Source organism: Labrus mixtus, chromosome 2 (assembly GCF_963584025.1).
Source record: "Labrus mixtus chromosome 2, fLabMix1.1, whole genome shotgun sequence".
NCBI lineage: Eukaryota > Metazoa > Chordata > Actinopteri > Labriformes > Labridae > Labrus > Labrus mixtus.
The window spans coordinates 3246559-3266595 of NC_083613.1; the positions used below are offsets into that span (position 1 = coordinate 3246559).

Consider the following 20037-nt stretch of genomic DNA (forward strand, 5'->3'; position numbering starts at 1 on the left):
CTGTCTCCCATGATGCACCAGCCCCAGGCAGCGGGGGCCCCGTGCAGGGCTGGCGCTCCTTTGCCAGCAGCTCTGCTTGCCTTTCTTCTTCTTCCCTTCATCGTGTCTACAAAGAGATGAGAGGAACAACAAAAAAAAAAGAATCAAAATCAAGAAAGCCAGTGTGCCAAATAACAAAAAAGTAAGAGAGGGAGAGAGAGAAGCCGGCGCATATAGTTAAAGAAAAAGGAGGATAATGTGACTAGAGTACCTCTGAGCTGCCCTGCATGCAGCCGGGAAATAAATTACTACTTCCCCTCAGATCTTCCCAGTATTTGACTCCTCTATCCTCTCCCTCCCTGTTTTCCCTCCTTCTCTGTGTTGCTCTCTCTCTCTGCTCCCATTGCCACTTCACCACCGCACATCTCTATCCTCTTCTTTTTTTTTCATGCTGTTAATTTTGTCCCCCTCTCCCTTTTTTCTTCCCCTCTCCTCTTCTCTGTCGATATCTGGCTTTTATTCGGAGATTTAAAGCTGCGTGTCCCTCCCACCCCTAGTGTGCGTTTGATGTTTGACAAGGGCCCTTTGAAGTGTACTGACTTCAGAGGCTGCCTAGCTGATGGCTTGGTCGGGCTACAGAGGGTGCAGGCAGGGGGCCTCCCCTCCGAGCGAGACCAACTGCTACCCCGCCATTGCTACCCCCTTTCTCTCCCCTCGCCCAGCAGCCTGGCACTGCCAAGGGCACTGGGCATGAGAAGATTTGGGGAGGGGCGGGTGGTGGAGAGGATTCAGGTTAGCTCGAGGGCAAGGGCATCTGGATTAGGGCTTTTGGAAGAGTAGCACGCTTTTTGGAACAAGACAGGATTAGGGCAAGGGCAGTGTGGATTAATGCAACATATTGCATCTGTCAGAAACACTACTTAGTTACACTCACACTCACTAAAGCATTCTCTTCTCTCTTGTTCACCCTGCAGAGGACACACCGGTTGCCTAAGGAGATGACCCCCGTTGACCCCTCAGCCTTTGCTGCCCAGCTCATTGCCCGACTGGAGAAGCTGAAGAGAGAGCAGGACACCATGAGCTCGCTTGAGGAGAGGCTGCAGCAGATCCAGGAGGTACGGATTCAGCCACACCTTTTCCAGAGTTGGACAATAGACCTGTAAAAAAAAATGAGGTGGTATCACAGCACAAATGCCTTTATGGCAGCTTTGGTATTTCGAAGAACAGGGAAAGACCAAGGGATTTGAAAAGTCTGTCTTGGTTTAACTATTTCCCTTTTCCTCTCTGTCCTCCACTACTTCATCAAGAGGAACTTTCAAACTTATGTTTCTAGGCACAATTGAAGTTTCTTCAAATAGTTAGCACTTAGCTAGTCTCCAGTGGCACGTTTGCTGAGTATGTGTGGTACCAGTCTCTTTGTGAAGCTCAGGCACACTCTGCATTATAGATGAAGTGCACCCAAAGCCTGTTAGTGAAGATAACAGTGGAGCAAAAAGAGAACTCAAATCAAGTTATCCAGCCGTTTGCTCTCACCGACTTCACAGGAAGATAGATACAACTTTTTGTAAGCTGAGACAGAACTTTCATGACTTGCTTTCAACATGTGACAATGTGTGAGTGTATGTTCAGGTCTTAAACTCTTCTTCTTTTTGTCCGTACAGGAGGAGGAAAGAGAGGAGAGCAGCGACCTCACAAGCAGCACCTCCCTCAATCACCCTCTGCTCCCGTCAAGCAGTCAATGTGATGAAGACCCCCAGGCTATCCTAGACGAGCACCTATCCCGGGTCTTGAAGACACCCGGCTGCCAGTCACCAGGTGTTGTTAGACACTCACCACGCTCGAGCTCACCGGATCGGACAGGTGCAACAGTGTCCTCTGGCCACGGGCCCTTCTTTGGTGCTTATCCTGGGGCCCCCAAGGTTCTGCTGACAGGCAGACCGTCCACAAAGCACATCCACCACCACTACATCCACCATCATCACGCTGGGCCTAAGACCAAGGAGCAGATTGAGGCCGAAGCGGCCCAACGCGTGCAGTGCCTCTGCCCTCCAGGGGGCGCCAATTATTCCGACTTTACCCCAGGGTAAGTGTAACTTTTGAGTTGTGCTGGAAAAAGTTGCTAGTCAGAATTGTTCATTAGTCATTAGTGCCTGATTACTTATTATATTTACTGTGTTGAAACGTCTTTGCCTCTTGTACTAACTTCCACTCTTTACATCTTCCTTAAAGTCGCTGCAGCACTTTGTCCAGGCGGCCGGTCAAGGCCACAGATGAGGGTGTGTCTTCGCCCCGCCTTCCCCTCGATGCCACAGACCGCTCTCAGAATGTTTGGCAGTGGATCCTTGAGAGTGAGAGACAGGGCAAGCACAAGCCCCACAGGTATGTTACCGGGAAGCAATCAACTCATTGTTTGTACCAAACTGTTGTATTCAGACTCAGCTCATGGTACATGTTTCTCTTGTTATCCTAACAGCACTCAAGGTCTTAAGAAGTCCACCCCACTGGACTCCAAAGCTCTGCCAAGTCGGACTCACTCCTCTTGGGGCGGAGGTGGCATCGGCAGTGGGGCTCATCTCCGGGGCCACCACCCAGGTCACCCATTCATCCAGGACCCAGCCATGCCACCCTTGCCTCCACCCAACACGCTGGCACAGCTAGAGGAGGCCTGCCGCAGACTAGAGGAGGTCTCCAAGCCGCCAAAACAAAGGTAGGTAAACCTGCTCATACTCAATACATACAATACTAAATACTAGTACACATATGGACCGTCTACCACATGAGAATATACTATATTATGGTGATCTGTGATTCCTCTTCATATCAATGTAGGTATTAATTAGCCATTGATCAATGGTATTTTTGACAGGCATTTAACTGCAGCCAGCAGCCTTCAGAGAGACAGGAGCCATCCAGCAGCTGCCTTCCCCACTGGAGGCAGCCCTATAGCCAGCCCTGGACTCCAAACAGACGAGTATGTTTAACTTCTTCTACTGCACGAATCCTGTCTTTGTTTCCATAGCCCTTTATACAAACTGTCTTTGTAAATCACTCTCTAACTCACGGAATACATTTCCCATACACAGATGTTTTTTTTAGCATTCCCTCTTTTTTGTGCTTTTCACCCACTTCCTCACAAATCTTCTTGCTCTCTCTTCTTAAAAAAAAGAGACTTTGTGAGTCAGCATAGCTATGTCTTTGAACTCCTCTTCTCAAGCCTTTTAATCATTTAAGATTAAACATACTTTAATGCAAAAAATCCCAGCTTCCCACATGTATCCCCTAAACTCACCACTGGAACACAACAAAGATGTTTAAAGTAGCCTCTGGTTCCTCAAATGTATCGGCCCCCTTCATACATTTGTTGGTAAAGAGTTTTATGTGTTTGATTTCAAGTCTGTTGTGCTTTTTTCAATTGTTACTTTTTCCCCGAGTGCAGCTGGTTAAAAGCATTTTCATTTTGCATTTTCAGGTCGAAGGAGCTCGTGGTCACCTACTTCTTCTGTGGTGAGGAGATTCCTTATCGCAGCATGATGAAGACCCACTGCCTCACCCTGGGACACTTCAAGGAACAGCTAAGCAAGAAAGGAAATTACCGGTAAATATGAACCACTGACAACAGATCACAGTACAATAACCAAAACATAGATATATTACTGACTATTAGTAGAGGTAAATAACCGTTTGTGTCTTTGCATTGTGCTTGAATAAGCTTGTCCGCTGAGTGGGAGTGTTACATTTTGGAGGCCAATAGTTGAGGAGAAACTGGGCTGATCCGCTGTATTCATGGCTTCCAGAGAGAGGGGAGAGGAGGAGGAGGGGGAAGGGAGGGGGTCTGGGGTGAATTTTTTCAAACATCTGGTACTGATTTCCATGGTAAGGCAGCCTTAATAAATATGGCTTTGAAGCCTGGGACATTTTATTTTGTGCACAAAGACCATTGCAAGGCCTTTAGATTCCTCCTCCACACTATTGCATCATGCATTAAAATCAGATGCCGCCAGCACTTTCTTCTGTTGAAGTCTGATAGTAGTTAACACAGCAAAAGTACCTCCTGTCAGGATCGAATGATGGGGAGGGGGGATCTTATTAAGCAGTTTGACAAATAATGGCTAGTTAATTTCAAAACATTCATATCGGGAAGTCCAGGCTTGCCAAATCAAGTAACTGCTCCAGGACTGCGTAGATTGTATACCACTGAAAAGACATAAAGCCTGCATGCCCATGACATCAACATTAGGTTGCAGCCACATCTGGTTATTGGGCAAGAGAGATGAAGGCCTGCAAACAGTCATTGCACCCCTGCTATCCCATAACTCTTCAGCAAGCAAAGAAAGGGGGGAGGGGAGGTGGGGATGAAGCGTCTGGCTTCAATGGCAGCAGAATGTGTGGAGCTGGTTAATTTGGACATGGCAGCGTTACAGTGGAGAACGGTACGCCACCGCTCTGCCAGACGATATTGGTGCCAGATGTTGCGAGAGAGAGTGAAAAATCCTGCCGCATAAAACATGTTCCTGTGGAAAGACTTCTTCTGTCTCTCATTCTCTGAAACAAAGTGATGACTTTGAACTATTTGTGAGTGAAAATGTGGCATTTTCCTCTGAAAAAAAAAAATCCAGCCAATTAAAACTGAGAACTATAATTGAATTATCTGGTTTCCGCTTATGAAGATCAAATGGCCAATTCCCCACCCAAGTTGGTTTAGAGAAAAGCTTTGCTGAAGTGCCATCACACCCCCGTCACATCGCTGCATACTCTTTTTAGAAAGTGTTGTAGCCTGGATAACACAATGTCCTCCTCCATTTGTTTGGAATTACAATCAACATGGAAAATAAAACTGTATGTGCGCTTTTTTTTTACACCCCTCCTTACATGTGTTGTTTGAATGACTCTAAGCTCATAAAACACAGAGCTTTTTTCTCCCCTTTTTTTGTATTCTGAACACAGGCACACATGGGCAAAATGAGGCATTTTTCCATTACAAAGCTTATCATTAAATCCCCTCCTGCTGATCTTTTGCTGGGTTTAAAGCAGAGAAGAGAAATCATTAGGAGCTCCAGGAGACTTCACAGTCACTGGAACTGGGCTAACCCTGGGAGTTATCTCTGCTTGAGAGAAGGAGAAGAGTGGGCTAGCTAGGTGACCTGTGACCTCCAGGAGACCGTCTGAGCTGTAGCCACCCTGCCCCCCCTCCCAGGGTAAAGCTCCTCTGGCTCGGCCAACTTCCAACCTATCACACCCGCTCACAGAGCCAAGAAAGGCCTGCACTCCGCTTCCCCCTGCTTTTCTTCACTTCCTACTCCGTCTTTTTTTCCTCTGTTCTCTGTTGGTGATCGGAGAGTTGCCCAAAGACAGAGAGAGAGAGAGAGAGAGAGAGAGAGTGTGTGTGTGTGTGTGTGTGTGTGTCTTTGACAGCCAGTGTGTCTAAAAGAGAAACATAGGGCATGTGCATGTTTATGTACAAGCAGCAGTGTGCTCTTGCAGTCACAGGCAGACTCCAAGGCACCTGGAATGTCAACCTGTGTGACAGAAAGGCCCTTCATTTGACAGCCAGTCCAATTAGAAGCCATGGAGACAAAGAGAGGGAGGGGGCAATGCTGACGAGAGAGGCAGAGGGGGGGGGCTCAAGACAGCCTCTAATTAACCCTTCAACTTTAATAAGACCTTGCAGGACAGATAGGCATCTGCAGAATGGCCAGCAGTCAGGATGAACAAGTGGATGAGGAGACGAGCACACATGGATGAACATGCGCACACACACACACACAGACTCACACAAAGAGGCTGTTTCGAGCAGCTTGAATTATCACAGGGAGTGTTTAAACGGAGGGTTCAGCTCTGTTTGTGCAGCGGTGTGATGTGGAGTCAGGCACTGCCTTTGAAGTGTGCAGCGATGGCATTGAAGGCTATGACTAAGTTGTTTTGAGCAGGATCCATTTCTGGCTCTCAGAGTGCGCGTGTTTGTGTTTGATTTGGACTAAAGGGAGTTGTGCACGAGCCTGTATATGGAAGTAGTCATGTAGGTGCCTCAAAGCGTTTTTTTAAAACACGATGAAATGTATCAGATGCACTCTTGCTGCCACTCTGTCAGGTTTCGTTTTGGTTCAATTTTTAGGTTTTTTTCTTTCACGTAACACCTACACCCAACATCTCTAATCACAGACCTCTCTCTTTGTGTTTCCTCCTCAGGTACTACTTCAAGAAAGCCAGTGATGAGTTTGAGTGCGGCGCAGTATTTGAGGAAGTTTGGGAGGATGCCACCGTGTTGCCCATGTATGAGGGCAAAGTCCTGGGCAAGGTGGAGAGGATGGACTAAAAAGCCTGTTTGCTGCCAACCAACCGATGCCCTTCCCCGCCCAAACCCAAAGCTAAAACTGTCCCTAAAAACCTTGAGCGAAAGACTCTGTATAATTAAGATAAAACACTCTGGACTTTTTTTGATTGTTTTTTATTTTTTTGTTTTTTCGTATTTCTTAATATTAAGCTAAACAGAGTTAATATATCCAGCACAAAAGGAGTGATTGAAGGAAGACGAGCCAATGAAGTATGCCGAACACAGAGGAGGTGCCACCTCTCCCTGACTTTTATCAACCAATCAGCCTTAGAAATACAAGGGAATGGCATGAGAGACTTTTAAAGACCAATACATGAATGATGATGATGATGATGATGATGATTGCAGGCCAGTGGGGGAGGGGGAAGACCCCGCTGCTTCTTGAATATAACCACTGAAGATGTAGATGACTGTTTTGTTGTGATGTATTGAGAGACTGACGGTGCGTCCACATCGGCCTTCAGGGCCAAGTGAGACGGACTAGCAGGCGCTGAAGAAAATAACGACACCAACCTGCTCTTACACTCCAACATCATTACAAAAACGTCTGAACATGTGCATATACATACCTGCATATATGTATACATACATGTATCATATATTTAGATGTTTTTTGTCATGAGTTGAAAGTTTTTTTAACAAGTATTTATTGAAAAACAACCCTCCCCTGTCCTCTACCTTAGACTTCTTAAACCTGTGTCCTCCCCCCTCTATCTTTCCAGCCAATGGGCAAGCTGCTTTGAATGTTGGGAGAATACTGTGGTGATGTTTGTTTGTTTTTGTTTGTTTTTTTACTTTTTACACAAAGGATGTGACACTAGCCTAGCACCTCCCACAGCCTTGTTGCCCCGTCTGACCCAAACTAACAACCTTAGCAGGGGTCTGGTCCGAGGCGTGCTCCCTCCACTACTCTAATGGTCAATCTGAGTCTTATATGCTGCTGATAGTTTGTAATGTTAACTTTGTCACACTAGTATTTCCTCTCCCTCATTGTCTACCCCGATTTTTCTTTTTTTCCCTCAGTCTGGCAACAGAGCTCAATCTTTTTGTTGTGCCTTTGTTTGTAAACCAGGCATTGCACAGGGGGGGATGGGGGGTAAGGGGGGGGGGGGGGGGGTGAACACACACAGAGAGGAGACCTGAAGCACAAGTTGTACCATCTAATAATGGTAGTGTTTACAGCCCACACACCAAAATAACTTGTGCTAACAAGAACCAGTTTGGGTCACTGAGAACGACTTCTCGATGAAGTTAGCTAGCGTGTCAAAAAAAACAAAGCAAGTTTGAAAAAAGTGATCATTGAAGAACCATGGCTACTTTGAATGTAGTTACATTAACATCGTATATAGCACAGCTCCTGTATACATTGTAATTATGCATTCTGAAGTATGGATACTGTCACATGTGATGCACACACTCACATAAACAACACACACACACACACACACACACACTGTCGCTGGTGTTTTATGAGTACAGCACCTGTGCCTACATGGATGCCATACCATGTGCTACCCTGTTTCAGGGTTTTAATATATATCCCTTGGTTTTCAGAAGGGTTTTATGTTGAGAAGATATTTTTATGCTTTTAATAATATCCTGTAACCATGTTTTTGTTTGTTTTTACACCACAGCCTTTTTTTTTGTTTCATTCTATCTAAACTGTAAATTATACATTATATAAAGAGTTTCATTTAAAGATTTACATGGACCTATAATTATTGTAATTATTGAGAGATGTAGCCTTTATTAAAGTTTTATATTTTTCAAATGAAAGCTGTTGTGCCGGAAATTGTTTATTTCACAAATCTCAAGCGTTCCATAATGACTGTGTTTGACTTTTTCTTTCATATCATCATGATTATCATGCTAATGTTCATATGAATGTTTGGTCAGTTAGAAGAGAAAAACATCCCGGCATTTGTAAAATGTCATTTATGAAGGTTACTTAGAAGCTACAAAGGTAGACTAGAGTCTTTTACCACTTAAAGTTTCTGACAAAGCTGTTGGTCTATGAGTTTATACACATGTTAGAAGATGATATACTTAATTTATCCTGCGAGGGGAAGTTACATTTTTACACTGTTGTTGAAAATACACTCATATACACAAACAGGATCCTAAAGAGAGTCACTAAAGGAGAGATGTCAGAGTGAGGGCGCTCCAGAGCTGGCGCGGGGGGGGGGGGTTCTGCCTTGCTCAGGGGCTCTCCAGCTGCCAGACCAATTTCTAGATTTGGTCAACACCGGGACATGAACTGGAAACCCTCCGGTTCCCGACCCCAAGTCCCTACAGACTGAGCTACAATCCTTTATCCAGCAAAGTGTTCAAGAACCAGCTGTTTCATAAAAAAAATGTAAAACTTTCGCTAGATGACAGAAAAGATTAGATATAGAGATCTTCACTCCACACCATCCCATAAAAAAATGATATTTATTGAAAATGACAGGAAAGGTCTTTAGAGCCTGTTTTTTACATTATAGGAAGAATCGTTCCTGACAGTGAGCTGCCTTCTATATAACCTTCACGTCTGTCAGTAATGAACGTAAACCGTGGTTTAAAGTCTGCACCATTAAAGAGGCGCTGTAGTGTCAGTGCTGTGATCACATCACCACACAGAGGGAAGGTGGAGAGGTGAGAACTCATTTGAATCAAATGTTTCATAGATTCTTTCTTACAGTCGCCTCGTGCAGTCTTTGTTTCCAGTAGTTTCACACGAGACGAGTCTTGTTGCTGAAAAAGTAATTAGAGCTTAAATTTGTGAATGCCTGCTGTTAATTGACTGTGTAAACAGGAATCACTAAAAGCCTGTAACCTTTTGATGCATTACATCCCCTTGGTGGTTAAATGTGTGCGTTCTAGTATTCAGCACTTAAATGGGAGACATTAAGCATGGAAATGGGAGCATGGGCTAATTGGTCCTATTAAAGAGCAATGAGGACCAGCGCTACTCTCCGACAGTCAACACAAACAGTAATGAAGCACCCTGCATCCCCTATCAGAGGGCCGAGCCATGGGCCTCAATTAGCTGGCTTTATTTCAGCTCAGCGGGGGGGGTGGGGGGGGTTAATACATAAAATAATTTAGTTATGGGGAGTGTAAGCTGTCTGCTGCACAGAGACTCACTCACTTGTACAGCTTACATTCAAATTGTTGATGTAAAAAAAATCCAATTGGTAAAAAGCAGAGGTAGCCACATAAAACAAACAACAACAGTCATTAGTGACAAGCTTTCACTTCCCACAAAATGATTTTCTCATTTATTTCTCCCCTGCTAGCTGTTCCTGGCAATTTGGCCAAAATAAAAAAAAATAAAAAATAAAAACTGACAAGCCGCCAATGCTTGTCGCATCTATTAGACACCATACTTTCCCCCCCCATTTTTATGATCACATGTACTCTTTTCTTTTCTTTCTTTACAAAAATTTCTGAACAGTTTGTATTTTTCAACACCACAAATAGCAGATTAATTTCCAAGACTCTTTTCATCTCCGGCACAGTGCAGAGAAAACTTCGACACATAATCAATGCATTGCATACTCCCAAGCCTTCAAATCAATTCCTGCATGGTTTTAACTTCACAATGCACGGGGCCTAATCAGGCTGAACCAGCTAGTTTCTGTTGAACTGCCTGGAATGGGTCAGGTGTAACCCCCCACCCTTCTACCCCCCACCCTACCCAGCTCCCCCCACCCCAACTCTATTTTTACAGCCTCTTGGGGCTCCGGCTTTGAAGGGAAACCTATCCAGGAAAATTGCTTGCATTTTTCCCCACTGAAGCGTTGATAGATGGACATTGAATGTCGCATTCCCTCTCTAGCACATCAGGAGCCCGGGCTTCTCCTGCCCCCCTTACCCACCACAGCTATCTCCTCTTAGCCTTTCAGAGGCATTCCAGTCCTAATGGGTGCTTTGTTGAAGTGCAATGCGAGTTATACACAGGTTCTGAAGTTCTTGCTTTCACGGAAACTTGACTTTAAACACCTTAAACTTCAATTTGAATCCAAAGCAAATTGTTATTTTTTTCTGAATCTTTTCATCAATGGAGAACATTTATGAGGTGTAACTTTGATTTCTTTGGCAGTTATCCATTCCCACCACCTTGTCTCATACACAGCTACCGTCATCCCTGTCTTTTCCCCAAACATTGGCATTCATTTTTTCTAGCATTGTGGTAATTGGCATAGCATGGTTGGGGCTATTGTAAACATGGCGGTGTGAGACTGGTATAAAGAAGCACCAGTCACTCCCCAGGCTTAGCTAGTGTGCGAGGCAGGCAGGCAGGGGCTGCTGCCTATTGTGCTGCTCAAGCCTTTGTAGATTTGCAGTGGGCCCCTTTTTAATCGCCTTCTCATACACCGCTTGCCGACTTGCTTTGCATATTTAATTGCCAGGTAAAATCATTTTGTCGACAATCCGTTTAATTATTTGATTGTACAGAAAGCGTAAAGAGTGAGCGTGGGGAAGAGGAAGGGATAAAGGGGGGATAGGGAGAAGGAGAGAGACAGAGAGAGAAAGAGCAGCAGGCGGCAGAGAAAGAAAGAGGTCTGTTGCCAGAATAGACATCAAAGCTGTGCCTTGATGTTGATGTTGAATGGGCATTAATGGTTTCTGAAGGCAAGAGATTGCACAGGAAAAAAAAAAAAGAAAAGGAGAAAAGAAAAAAAAAATAAACCCTCCTTTTTCTCTGACAATCCCGCCAGCAATCTCGGTAAATGCATAAACATTGGAACCCGTTGCCAGATAGAGGCTCAAACAGAGAGAAAGAAAGTGTGAGCGAGAGAAGCTAGTTGGATCATTCACTTTCATTTCCTGTAATGACCGAGAGCAGTGAAAGAGAGAGATGGGTCAAATGGCCTGGTTAGAGGCTCTCAGTGATTAGGAAGCCATCACTGTGTTAAACATTGAGGTTGAAAGACCTACACATTTAAAGTCTTAGTGTCTGTTATCTTGTATGAAGTCACAAGAACATCAAAGAGCTATACATCAGACAAGTAGCTCAAACTATTAGCATAGTGATGTTACAATACTGTACATGCAGGCCATCTTCTGAGGAAACATTTGTGATCTGGATGTTCAGTTCAGTGAGGTTTGACTGAATACAAAGTGCAATCTGTTACTCACAGCATAAGTAAAGTCTGACGTTATTTAATTTTTAAGTATGTTCTTAAAGCACTACTTTTGCACACCTGCAAACTACAGGTGAGAAGACAATAGGTTGACTAACCCAATTAAGGACCATGTTCTGACATGATGTGCTTGACAGGTTTATCATACCTCACCCTTTACTAAAATCAAATCTGCCCATCCAACAGAAAACAGGAAATCAGAAGCATCTATTTGTCCAATATAAACTCTCCTTTAACCTTAGGTTTGGCACCAATCACTGGCATGGAGACAGACAGATAGAGAATGAAATGAAAAGCAAGATTTACCCATACGGATACAGAATATATTTTTTTTCAGAATTTGCTTTATTGTTCTTATAAGGTGATGTGTGAATGATAACTTGCCACTCAAGATTAAATAGTAACGTTGTTACAGTTAAAGAAATTATTGTATGGGAAAAAAACTTCTAAAAACCAAAAATGTATACAGGAAGGTAAGTTGACTTATGGGCGGCTGTGGTTCAGTGGTAGAGTTGGTTGTCCCGCAACCAGGAGGTCGGGGTTCAAACCCCAGCTCCTGCTGCCACATGTCCAATGTGTCCTTGGGCAAGACACTTCTATGTGTGAATGTGTAGGTGTGACCTGCAGTGGAAAAGCACTTTGATTAGTCAAAAGCTTGAAAAGCTCAAGTCCATTTACCAACTACTGAGGAAGTGTTGTTAAAGCAGAAATGTATCCAGGATTATCTCTGTGCATTTTACTGTTATTATGTTTCCTGCTCGTAAACAACACTAACACTTGGATTGAAAGGAAACAGTGCTCTCTTGCGATGATGACAGTTGAGGAATGCATCTAGTATTTAAAAATGATAACAACAATGTGAAACGTTTCTTACATATCTCAATGTAAGTACAATGTAAAATGGTTGGCCTGCCTATGGAATATTTGGAAATGTGATCCTCAAGTGTTACCAATTTTTTTAAACCATTTGTTGACTGAAATTTAAACATTCAGTCTTGACTTTAATAAGGTATACATATGCAGTGCAAAAAACAGCATGTCAGGTCATCTTCAAGATATGAGAGACACAAAGTGCAAAATGAGAATTTTTCCATCACAGTACAGAAGGATGCTGCATAGGATGCAACATTAGCATTCTAGGCACGAAACCCCAAACAGAGGATGCTGTCCTCTCTCCTGTCACCAGACACCTGAATGTTGTCTTGTGTTTCATGATGTGTGCGGTAGGGCTTGGCATTTTCGTGTGAGCGGTCCAAGCTGGGAGCTTTAACTGAAGCTTACCTCTGAAACTCATCCAAAACCACCTTGATCCTCTTTGGGCTGGTACTGCTGGATCTCTCTCTCTCTCTCTCTCTCTCTCACCCACTCTCCCCCTCTCTTACCCTCTCTTGTATTGTCAAGTTTACTTATCGCTCCTGCTACCCTGAACTATCTTGTGTCTCTGTCACTCAACTGTGAGGGTGATGTGTATGTGGGTGTGTGGGTGTTGTGGGAGTTTGAGTTATCTGAAGGGAACATCTAGATTCAACATAACCTTGACTAGCATACATGCCTGTGTTGTAGGTATATAACTCTGCTGCTTTCACTGACTTTGCTCATCAAAATCTGGCATTACAAAACTTTATACAATAAAATGTTGGGATTAAATTAGGAAACGTCTGTTGTCTCTACTGTCAACTTGCATCATTTTAATCCTTTTATGAAAATATACATATTAAACTATTTTTAAATCAATTCTAAGCACCATTTAAGTAATACTGTTGGTCAATACTATTACCTCTTATACTGACCATGCTATTGTAGCAGATACACAGTAATAAGCACTGCAGGTTTCACTCACCCAAAACAAGTTTAATCCCTGTGTAACCATTGTAAAGTTTCTAGTGTTTCCTGGTTTATTTTCTCTACTGAATCCTATATTTCTCTTTTCCCTGTGTGTGCAAGTGGGGTATACACTACCAGATAATCAGTCCGATTCTGGGCCAGATTCCTCCCTTAATACCAAAGTCAGCAAAGGCCCGACTATCTGATGGATCGAAAAATTATCTTGCTAAATTTTCCTGTGGTGTGAAATGTGTTAAGTGAGATTTTAACCTCCCCAATCTGTGTGGGGAGAACACAGAGGACGTTCGAACACGGACTCTGTGAATTGTCACGTGGAACGGAACAATAAGGAAGCTAGCTGACTGGAGCAGGAAGCACAACAAACATTACCATGGCAACAACAGCATTCAAAAAGCATAAAGTTAGATGGATGTCATAAATTCAGGACCAACACGTGTTTACAACCAAAATCCAACTGACAAGGAAAGGAGTTGGACCAAAATGTTTTGGATGTACCAGCTAACAGTTAGCCACATTTAGCTTGACCATCATGTTTGTTTAATTTTAAATGGCGTTTGACCGCGTTAGATTACAGGTTTTGATAGTTGAGAGACTCTGGTTGTTGGTGAATGAGTCGTTTAGTGTGTGGTGTGTCGAGTTGGTCATCTCGTTGCACAGCACACACGATAAGAACTGAACTGTTAATCTGTTATGATTTGTTGTGTGGGGTCTCTCAAATTTTTAAAAATCGTTTAAGATTGTAATAATCTTTTAGTATGTGCCAGGCCTTATCTGCAGTGTTTCTTGTCTTGTCCTGTCTGTGTGTTTCCCTCCAGTTTTCATTGCCCTCATTGTCTTCACCTGTGTCGTTTGTCTCACCTGTGTGTGATTGTATTTAGTCTCTGTGTTTCTTCCCTTCTGTGTCAGTTCATTGTCAGATTTTCCCAGTATCAGTCGTCTACCTTCCTGTGCCCCAATGTTTGACTCCCAGTTTTCCTTTGTGGATTTTTGTTGGTTATATTGGGATTTGAATCTAATATGGTTTTTTTTTGCTTTTTTTGTGAAAAAAATGTTTCTGATGCATCCTTTCAGGAAATGGGTTGTATTTTAAAGGTCCCATATTATGCTTTTTCTGGTTTTATGTGCTCTTTAGTGTGTTTTCCAGTGTCCTGTTTAGGCACATCTATGTGCAAAAATTCAAAGTCCGCGGAAACGCGGCTTCTCCTACCTCCTCCTGTTAGCTGTAGCATTAGCTGCATGTAACGCTCGGTTCTAGCCCCCCTCGATAAAAATGTATCAGTCCGGCGTCATTGCCAGTGTGAGATCACTGATCTAAGCCCATTGGCTCGTTGTGGCAAGCCCTGCAGCTCATGTTGAAATTTCCAAGACGCGTGCTGAGCAACTGACCAATAACAACAGAGCGGATCGGCAGACCAATCAGAGCAGACTTGGCCCACGTGGGGTCTAACAGTGTGGGCTCAACAGAGTGTAGCTGACGGACTCAGAGCGTAGAGGGAGCAAGGAGGAGCAGTACATGTAAACAGACACTTTTTTCGAACTTTAGCTATTGTGAACGTACAAAAGTAGGTACATAGATTAAATATACGAACCCCAAAAAGGGCATAATATGGGCTTTTTAACACCCACAATGCTGTGCGAAATTAAACATAAACCGTCACTTCACGTGCACCTCCAAATCAAAACAACGGAGAATGGAAAAAAAAGAAAAGAGGATGGTTAACAAGCCGTTCAGATGTTAAGTTATTAATTTTTTTACATGCAATGTGAAGTTTTGTATTATTGTCTGAGCCATTGTGCATATCTCATCTGAGTTGGAGTGTCAATCACAAGAGGCGCCACTTCCACACTGAATGAATCAGGCCAAGTAGGAACAATTTTCCTGACTACTGTGCGCGCCTACTGAACAGTAGGTCCTAACAGTATACAGCACGGATAGTAGGGACTGTCTACTGACAGATTGTGTAGGCACTTTACAATTCAGATGCAACCACGGTCTTTCGGGCCACTGTAAATGCTCTCAAAAGATAGAATAGAATTACTTTATTGATTGGTGTTACAGCAGCATGTTATCAGAGCAAACAAAACAATATAAGAATAGATACATAAATAAGCACTTAAAATATAAACAAATAAGAATAAGAAGAGATTTATACATTAACTTAACATTCTAACTGGTTAAAAAAAATGAAAATTAAATACAGCGTTTATTCAGGCTTGTCAACTGAATGTAAAAGTACTTGCTGGAGGTAAGAGATGTAAGTTTGCAGAAACAGTGATTACAGTGATAAATATGTAATAACAATATAGAGGGTTGTCCAGAGCTGTGCAAACTCGTGGCTGTGCAATCAAAGATCTAGATGTTAAAGTGCAGGAGTGTAGCTACGTTATCAGTTGAAACTATTCACTATAATGATGAGCAGTCAGACAATGTTGTTAACTTATATGTAAGGACAGTGTGTCAATTTTACAGTAGCATGAGCAGAACAGATTACAGTATGGAGAGACAGATATTATTATGATGATGACAGTTCTCTGCTCGCAAGAGTTGTAAAGGGTTTTGGCCTTTGGTAGGAAAGAGTTCCTGTATCTGTCCTTGTGACAGCGGAGCTGGATGAAGGACGTGTAGAAGATGTAGTATGGGAGCCATGTCACGTTTTGTGCATGACTAGAATACATTTTTCCTCTTTCTTTAGAAATTTAAGCTAACACTGATTGAATAATATGGATTTTAGTTCTAAGCCATCTGTTCTCACAAACGCAAATGAGAAAATGCATATAGAAGCTTTCTGGCCCTCTCTGCTCTGATTTGAAAGCACTCATTTTGAACGCGTTTTGTTCTTTTTGGGGGAGAGAACATCCATCCCTCTCGTTCCCTTTCTCTCTACCTCTGCCAGCTTTGTGTCAGCAGTAGATATGCATTATCTATTTTGTCTAAATACCCCCTGTCGGGTCTCAAACCACCCCAAGGGAACCCTGTGTTCTTTGGGCAAGATAGAGCTTCAGGCCCAAACCACTGTCAACAAGGGGAACAATTTGGCTGGCAAGGGCCATATTTACAGGTCGGTAAACCACAGCTCCATTTAGCAGTGTTCTTTCGTCAGTAAACACCACAGGACAGTATCTATCTCAGATCTAAAGAGAGGGAACAGAGATAGAAGTATGCCTTGTGGCCCAAAGTTGGTCAGTGCTGACGACTGTTCGGATGGCTATTGTTTTGAACAGGCGAAATTATCCGATAACACAAGTTTGTCATGGCACGAAGCTTTGTCCACATTCCTCGGTGACCCAACGGAATGCAGTCCCTCGAAAGGCTTCGCCTGTGGCCTTATTTCGGAGACTTTGGAGGGTGTTTGATGTATTTTCAGTCCATCAGACCATTGGCTTTTCTTGTGCGATCTTGAACATTGGGAGCAGCAGCATTTAAAAAAAAAAAATACAATGATTAAGGAGCTGTGGTTTTTCACAGGACTACTTGAACCAAAGTCCCTTCGGGCTATTATGTACACACACAAACTATGTTAATGTGTCAAGATATGGCAACACTGAGTCTTGTTAACACGTTGGCCCACATAACATTGCGGACAGCCATGGTATGCAAACAGAGACCTAGTTTGGAGTTTGGGGTCAGAAAAGGCTTTGAAGCTAAACATACTCCAGTCATCAAGTTAAATCTGGGATGGATGAGACCCATAAACCAGAACCATACTGAAGCCATGGAAGTCCAATCACAAATTGTTGGCAGAGGAAAGTGGAAAACTGAAATTCAAACATTTAATGGCTGATTCTGCAATTTAGCCTTATTGGTAAAAACTGGCCAAGCAGTCCCTTTACATATTGTTCTTCACAGTCAGTAGTGCAGAAGCTAACTGAAAAGATTACTTGGATTAAGGTGGAACACATTTCTCAGTTGCCATTATGAATAAGAACACAGTAAAATGAAGAGGACACACTTTATTGATTACTCGGCACAAACACGACATATAAGACCATACAGTACCGTATATGCATCAATGTTATGTCTACCAATCCTCACTGTTCTTTGCTAGACTTACACACTGGAAAGGTTCTCCATTCCCATCAAACTCTACAACCAACCCAAATAAAGAAGTGGTTTGCTTATTGCTGCTAGACTTCTTACCTTTTTTAAATTGCAGTGGTGGCTCCAACATGAAGCTGGCGATCCAATCTGTGATTTTGTGTCATTGTTGTCACTTTGTTTTAGCTCAACTCAACCAAAATCACAAAACAGTATCATAAAATAGTTTCAGTATTGCTCTTTGTGTGCACATTAACTCCAACTAGTCCTATTTCTGGTTTGTGTCGCCTTTAAATGACCAGAAAGTGTCGATATGTACTGAAAAACCAAATTACAGTCAACCAAATCAAAGAGTGATCTATGTTTCCAGACCCCATCAAGAATCACAAAGGTCCTGCTGCAGCGACTCCACATTGTCATCCATTCATGTCTTGCTTGGGCGTGGCTGCCGCAGACAATAATGAACTGAGCTCCTTTTTAGAAACTGGGGAATTTCTCTTCCTTTTTATCCTGGGATCTAAGACGGTCTTGGTGCTTCAGTGTTGTGCCTCACACATACCTTCAGGTCTGCAGTCCATTCCCCAGACGGCTGTGGGAAATGTGGTGAGGCCACTCTGGGTTTGGAGGCCTCCCAGGCACCACAGGGATAAAAAGTAGCCTCCGTCATGTGACAAAGTCAAGTGACTCTCAGAGAACTGGTGTCTTATGGACCGGACGGGCAAAGGGGGAACAGAGGATTTTTATCACCTTTGTCAATATGGTAATTGAGAAATCCGTCTATGTCTTATTTGATGACATTATATAGAAGGCTGTTGTATTATCCCTCTTCTTATTTAATGGTAAAACCACAGCCTTCTATCCATTGCCTTTGGCTAAAATGGAAACCCCAGATCATCTTTTAGTTGCTTTCAGTTTTTCACACATTTTTTGATTTAGAAAAGCTTAAAGGCTTTATATGTGATTTTTTGATCCTGCAGATGTCGCCCTTGAGCACCAGCATGAAACCAAAACAACTCGCGGTGCATTGTTGTGTTAGCATGCTAATGCTAGCGATCTTTATTATACTCGTATCTTCACACTGCATGTAAATTTACCTGAAATGAGCGTGATCTAGAAACACAGTTAAGCAGTGAGTACAGTATGTTATTCTTCTTTTCTCTAGTCCCTCAATTAAACAACTTTTATACGTGAGGAGAGGAGTCAGCCGGCCGTCCGGGTGATGTAAACAAACTGAAGATAGGACTCTGAAAACATCACAGACAGTGGGACTCGGGTGTTACACCCATTGTAGATAGTCATGACTCACAGAGTTATTTTCAGAGGATATACTTGATTTCTATTACATTAAAGTGTGAAAAATCACGTAGAAAGCCTTTAAAAAAAAACATAGTTTACATGTCTGAAACTCTTTCTGAAAACCACCTGTGTTGTGGGTTTGTAAGCCCTCAAGCCTGACTGTTTCCCATCGTAGACGCTCTGCCTGGCAAAGCTCGGGGCTTAGCCACCATTGTTTACTTTTTACCCACAGAGCCCAGCACCTGTTAGAGATTGAGCAGTACACAGCCCAGCTGCAAGCCATTTTCATCAAACACCCAAGAAGATAACTACCCCCGAAGCACAAACGATTAGAGCTAATCGGCCTTGATGATGGGAAGGGACTTAGTCGGATGAGATGGTAGAAAGTTGTGGGCGCAAAAATGGCAGCCTCCGAAGGAATCTGCCCGCCTCAAAACAAGTGAACGGACAACAGCGTAATTCAGTTGTCTCTTAATGAGGACTGTAGTGTCACTGTCTCTCCTTGTTTGTGTTCTTCATCTCACATGCCACTTACTGATGGGCCGTCATACCCCCCTGGCATGACAAGGGGCCACCATTGTGTGGAAATGGCTTTGCAGTCTGCAGGAGCCCGCAGCAGCTCTGTCTTCTTTTTCTGCTGGCTCCCTGTCACCAGCCTGTCCCTCTTCTCCTTTGCTTTTCACACACAGGCAATTAAGTCCGTTTCCCAATGCTGTGATCCCTCCAACATTCTTTGTTCTTGTTTTTTGTTGTTTTCCTGTTCCTTAGCTCTTCTCCCTCTCTCCCTCCTTCCTGCGGGTTTGTTTCTCGGGTGAGGAGGTCGGGGCTGGGGGCGGAACAGAGAGAAGAAGAAAAAGGAGGAGGGGCTGGGGGGGGGGGGGTAACATTTGCAGCTTTATGACTAACCACATGTGTTTCTGGGTCTTTGTATTTGCATGTTTCTCATGGAAGAGAGGGTGGTGGAAGGGGATGACGGGAGAGGAAAGACAAGCATATGGTTCTTGTTTGTTGAGTTACATTCAGAGGAACAGAAATACATTCTCATAATCATCATCAAATTTGACTCCTCCCATGCAGTCATTAACATTAACATATATTAATAATATACAGTGCTTTGTTCTGATAGACACAAATAAACTTGAGACGCTGTTTCCTCTTGGTTAACGCAGAATCATTTTTAATAAATGCCATCTGAAGGACAAACTAAGATCAGATTTAAGCTTGAAAGAAGTTTCTTCAAGTGAACATCTGTGCGTTTTGAAAAGTAATTCACATGACTGAACCACCACTGAACACACACCCCTCTGCTGTAACTCTTTCACTCTATGCGCCTTCGGCACCTCCACTGCTGGCACTGGTCTTGAGGTTACAATTCTTCATGAGAACCAGACTCAGGTACTTCTCAACCCCCACTTCCTTCT

The 20037-nt window shown here is 43.2% G+C and overlaps 1 protein-coding gene across 3 annotated transcripts in view; it reads left to right on the top strand.

Annotated features, from left to right (window-relative positions):
* Nucleotides 1-8086, top strand: part of LOC132980904 (axin-2-like) — a 34175-nt gene extending 26089 nt beyond the window's left edge. For all 3 annotated transcript variants that reach the window (XM_061047298.1, XM_061047291.1, XM_061047284.1), the window contains exons 5-11: nt 954-1094; nt 1641-2062; nt 2209-2358; nt 2453-2686; nt 2846-2950; nt 3449-3574; nt 6166-8086. In XM_061047298.1, the coding sequence (XP_060903281.1) occupies nt 954-1094; nt 1641-2062; nt 2209-2358; nt 2453-2686; nt 2846-2950; nt 3449-3574; nt 6166-6292 (1305 nt within the window). In that variant the 3' untranslated portion in view covers nt 6293-8086. The remainder of the gene's footprint in view (nt 1-953; nt 1095-1640; nt 2063-2208; nt 2359-2452; nt 2687-2845; nt 2951-3448; nt 3575-6165) is intronic.
* The last annotated feature ends 11951 nt before the right edge of the window (nt 8087-20037 follow it).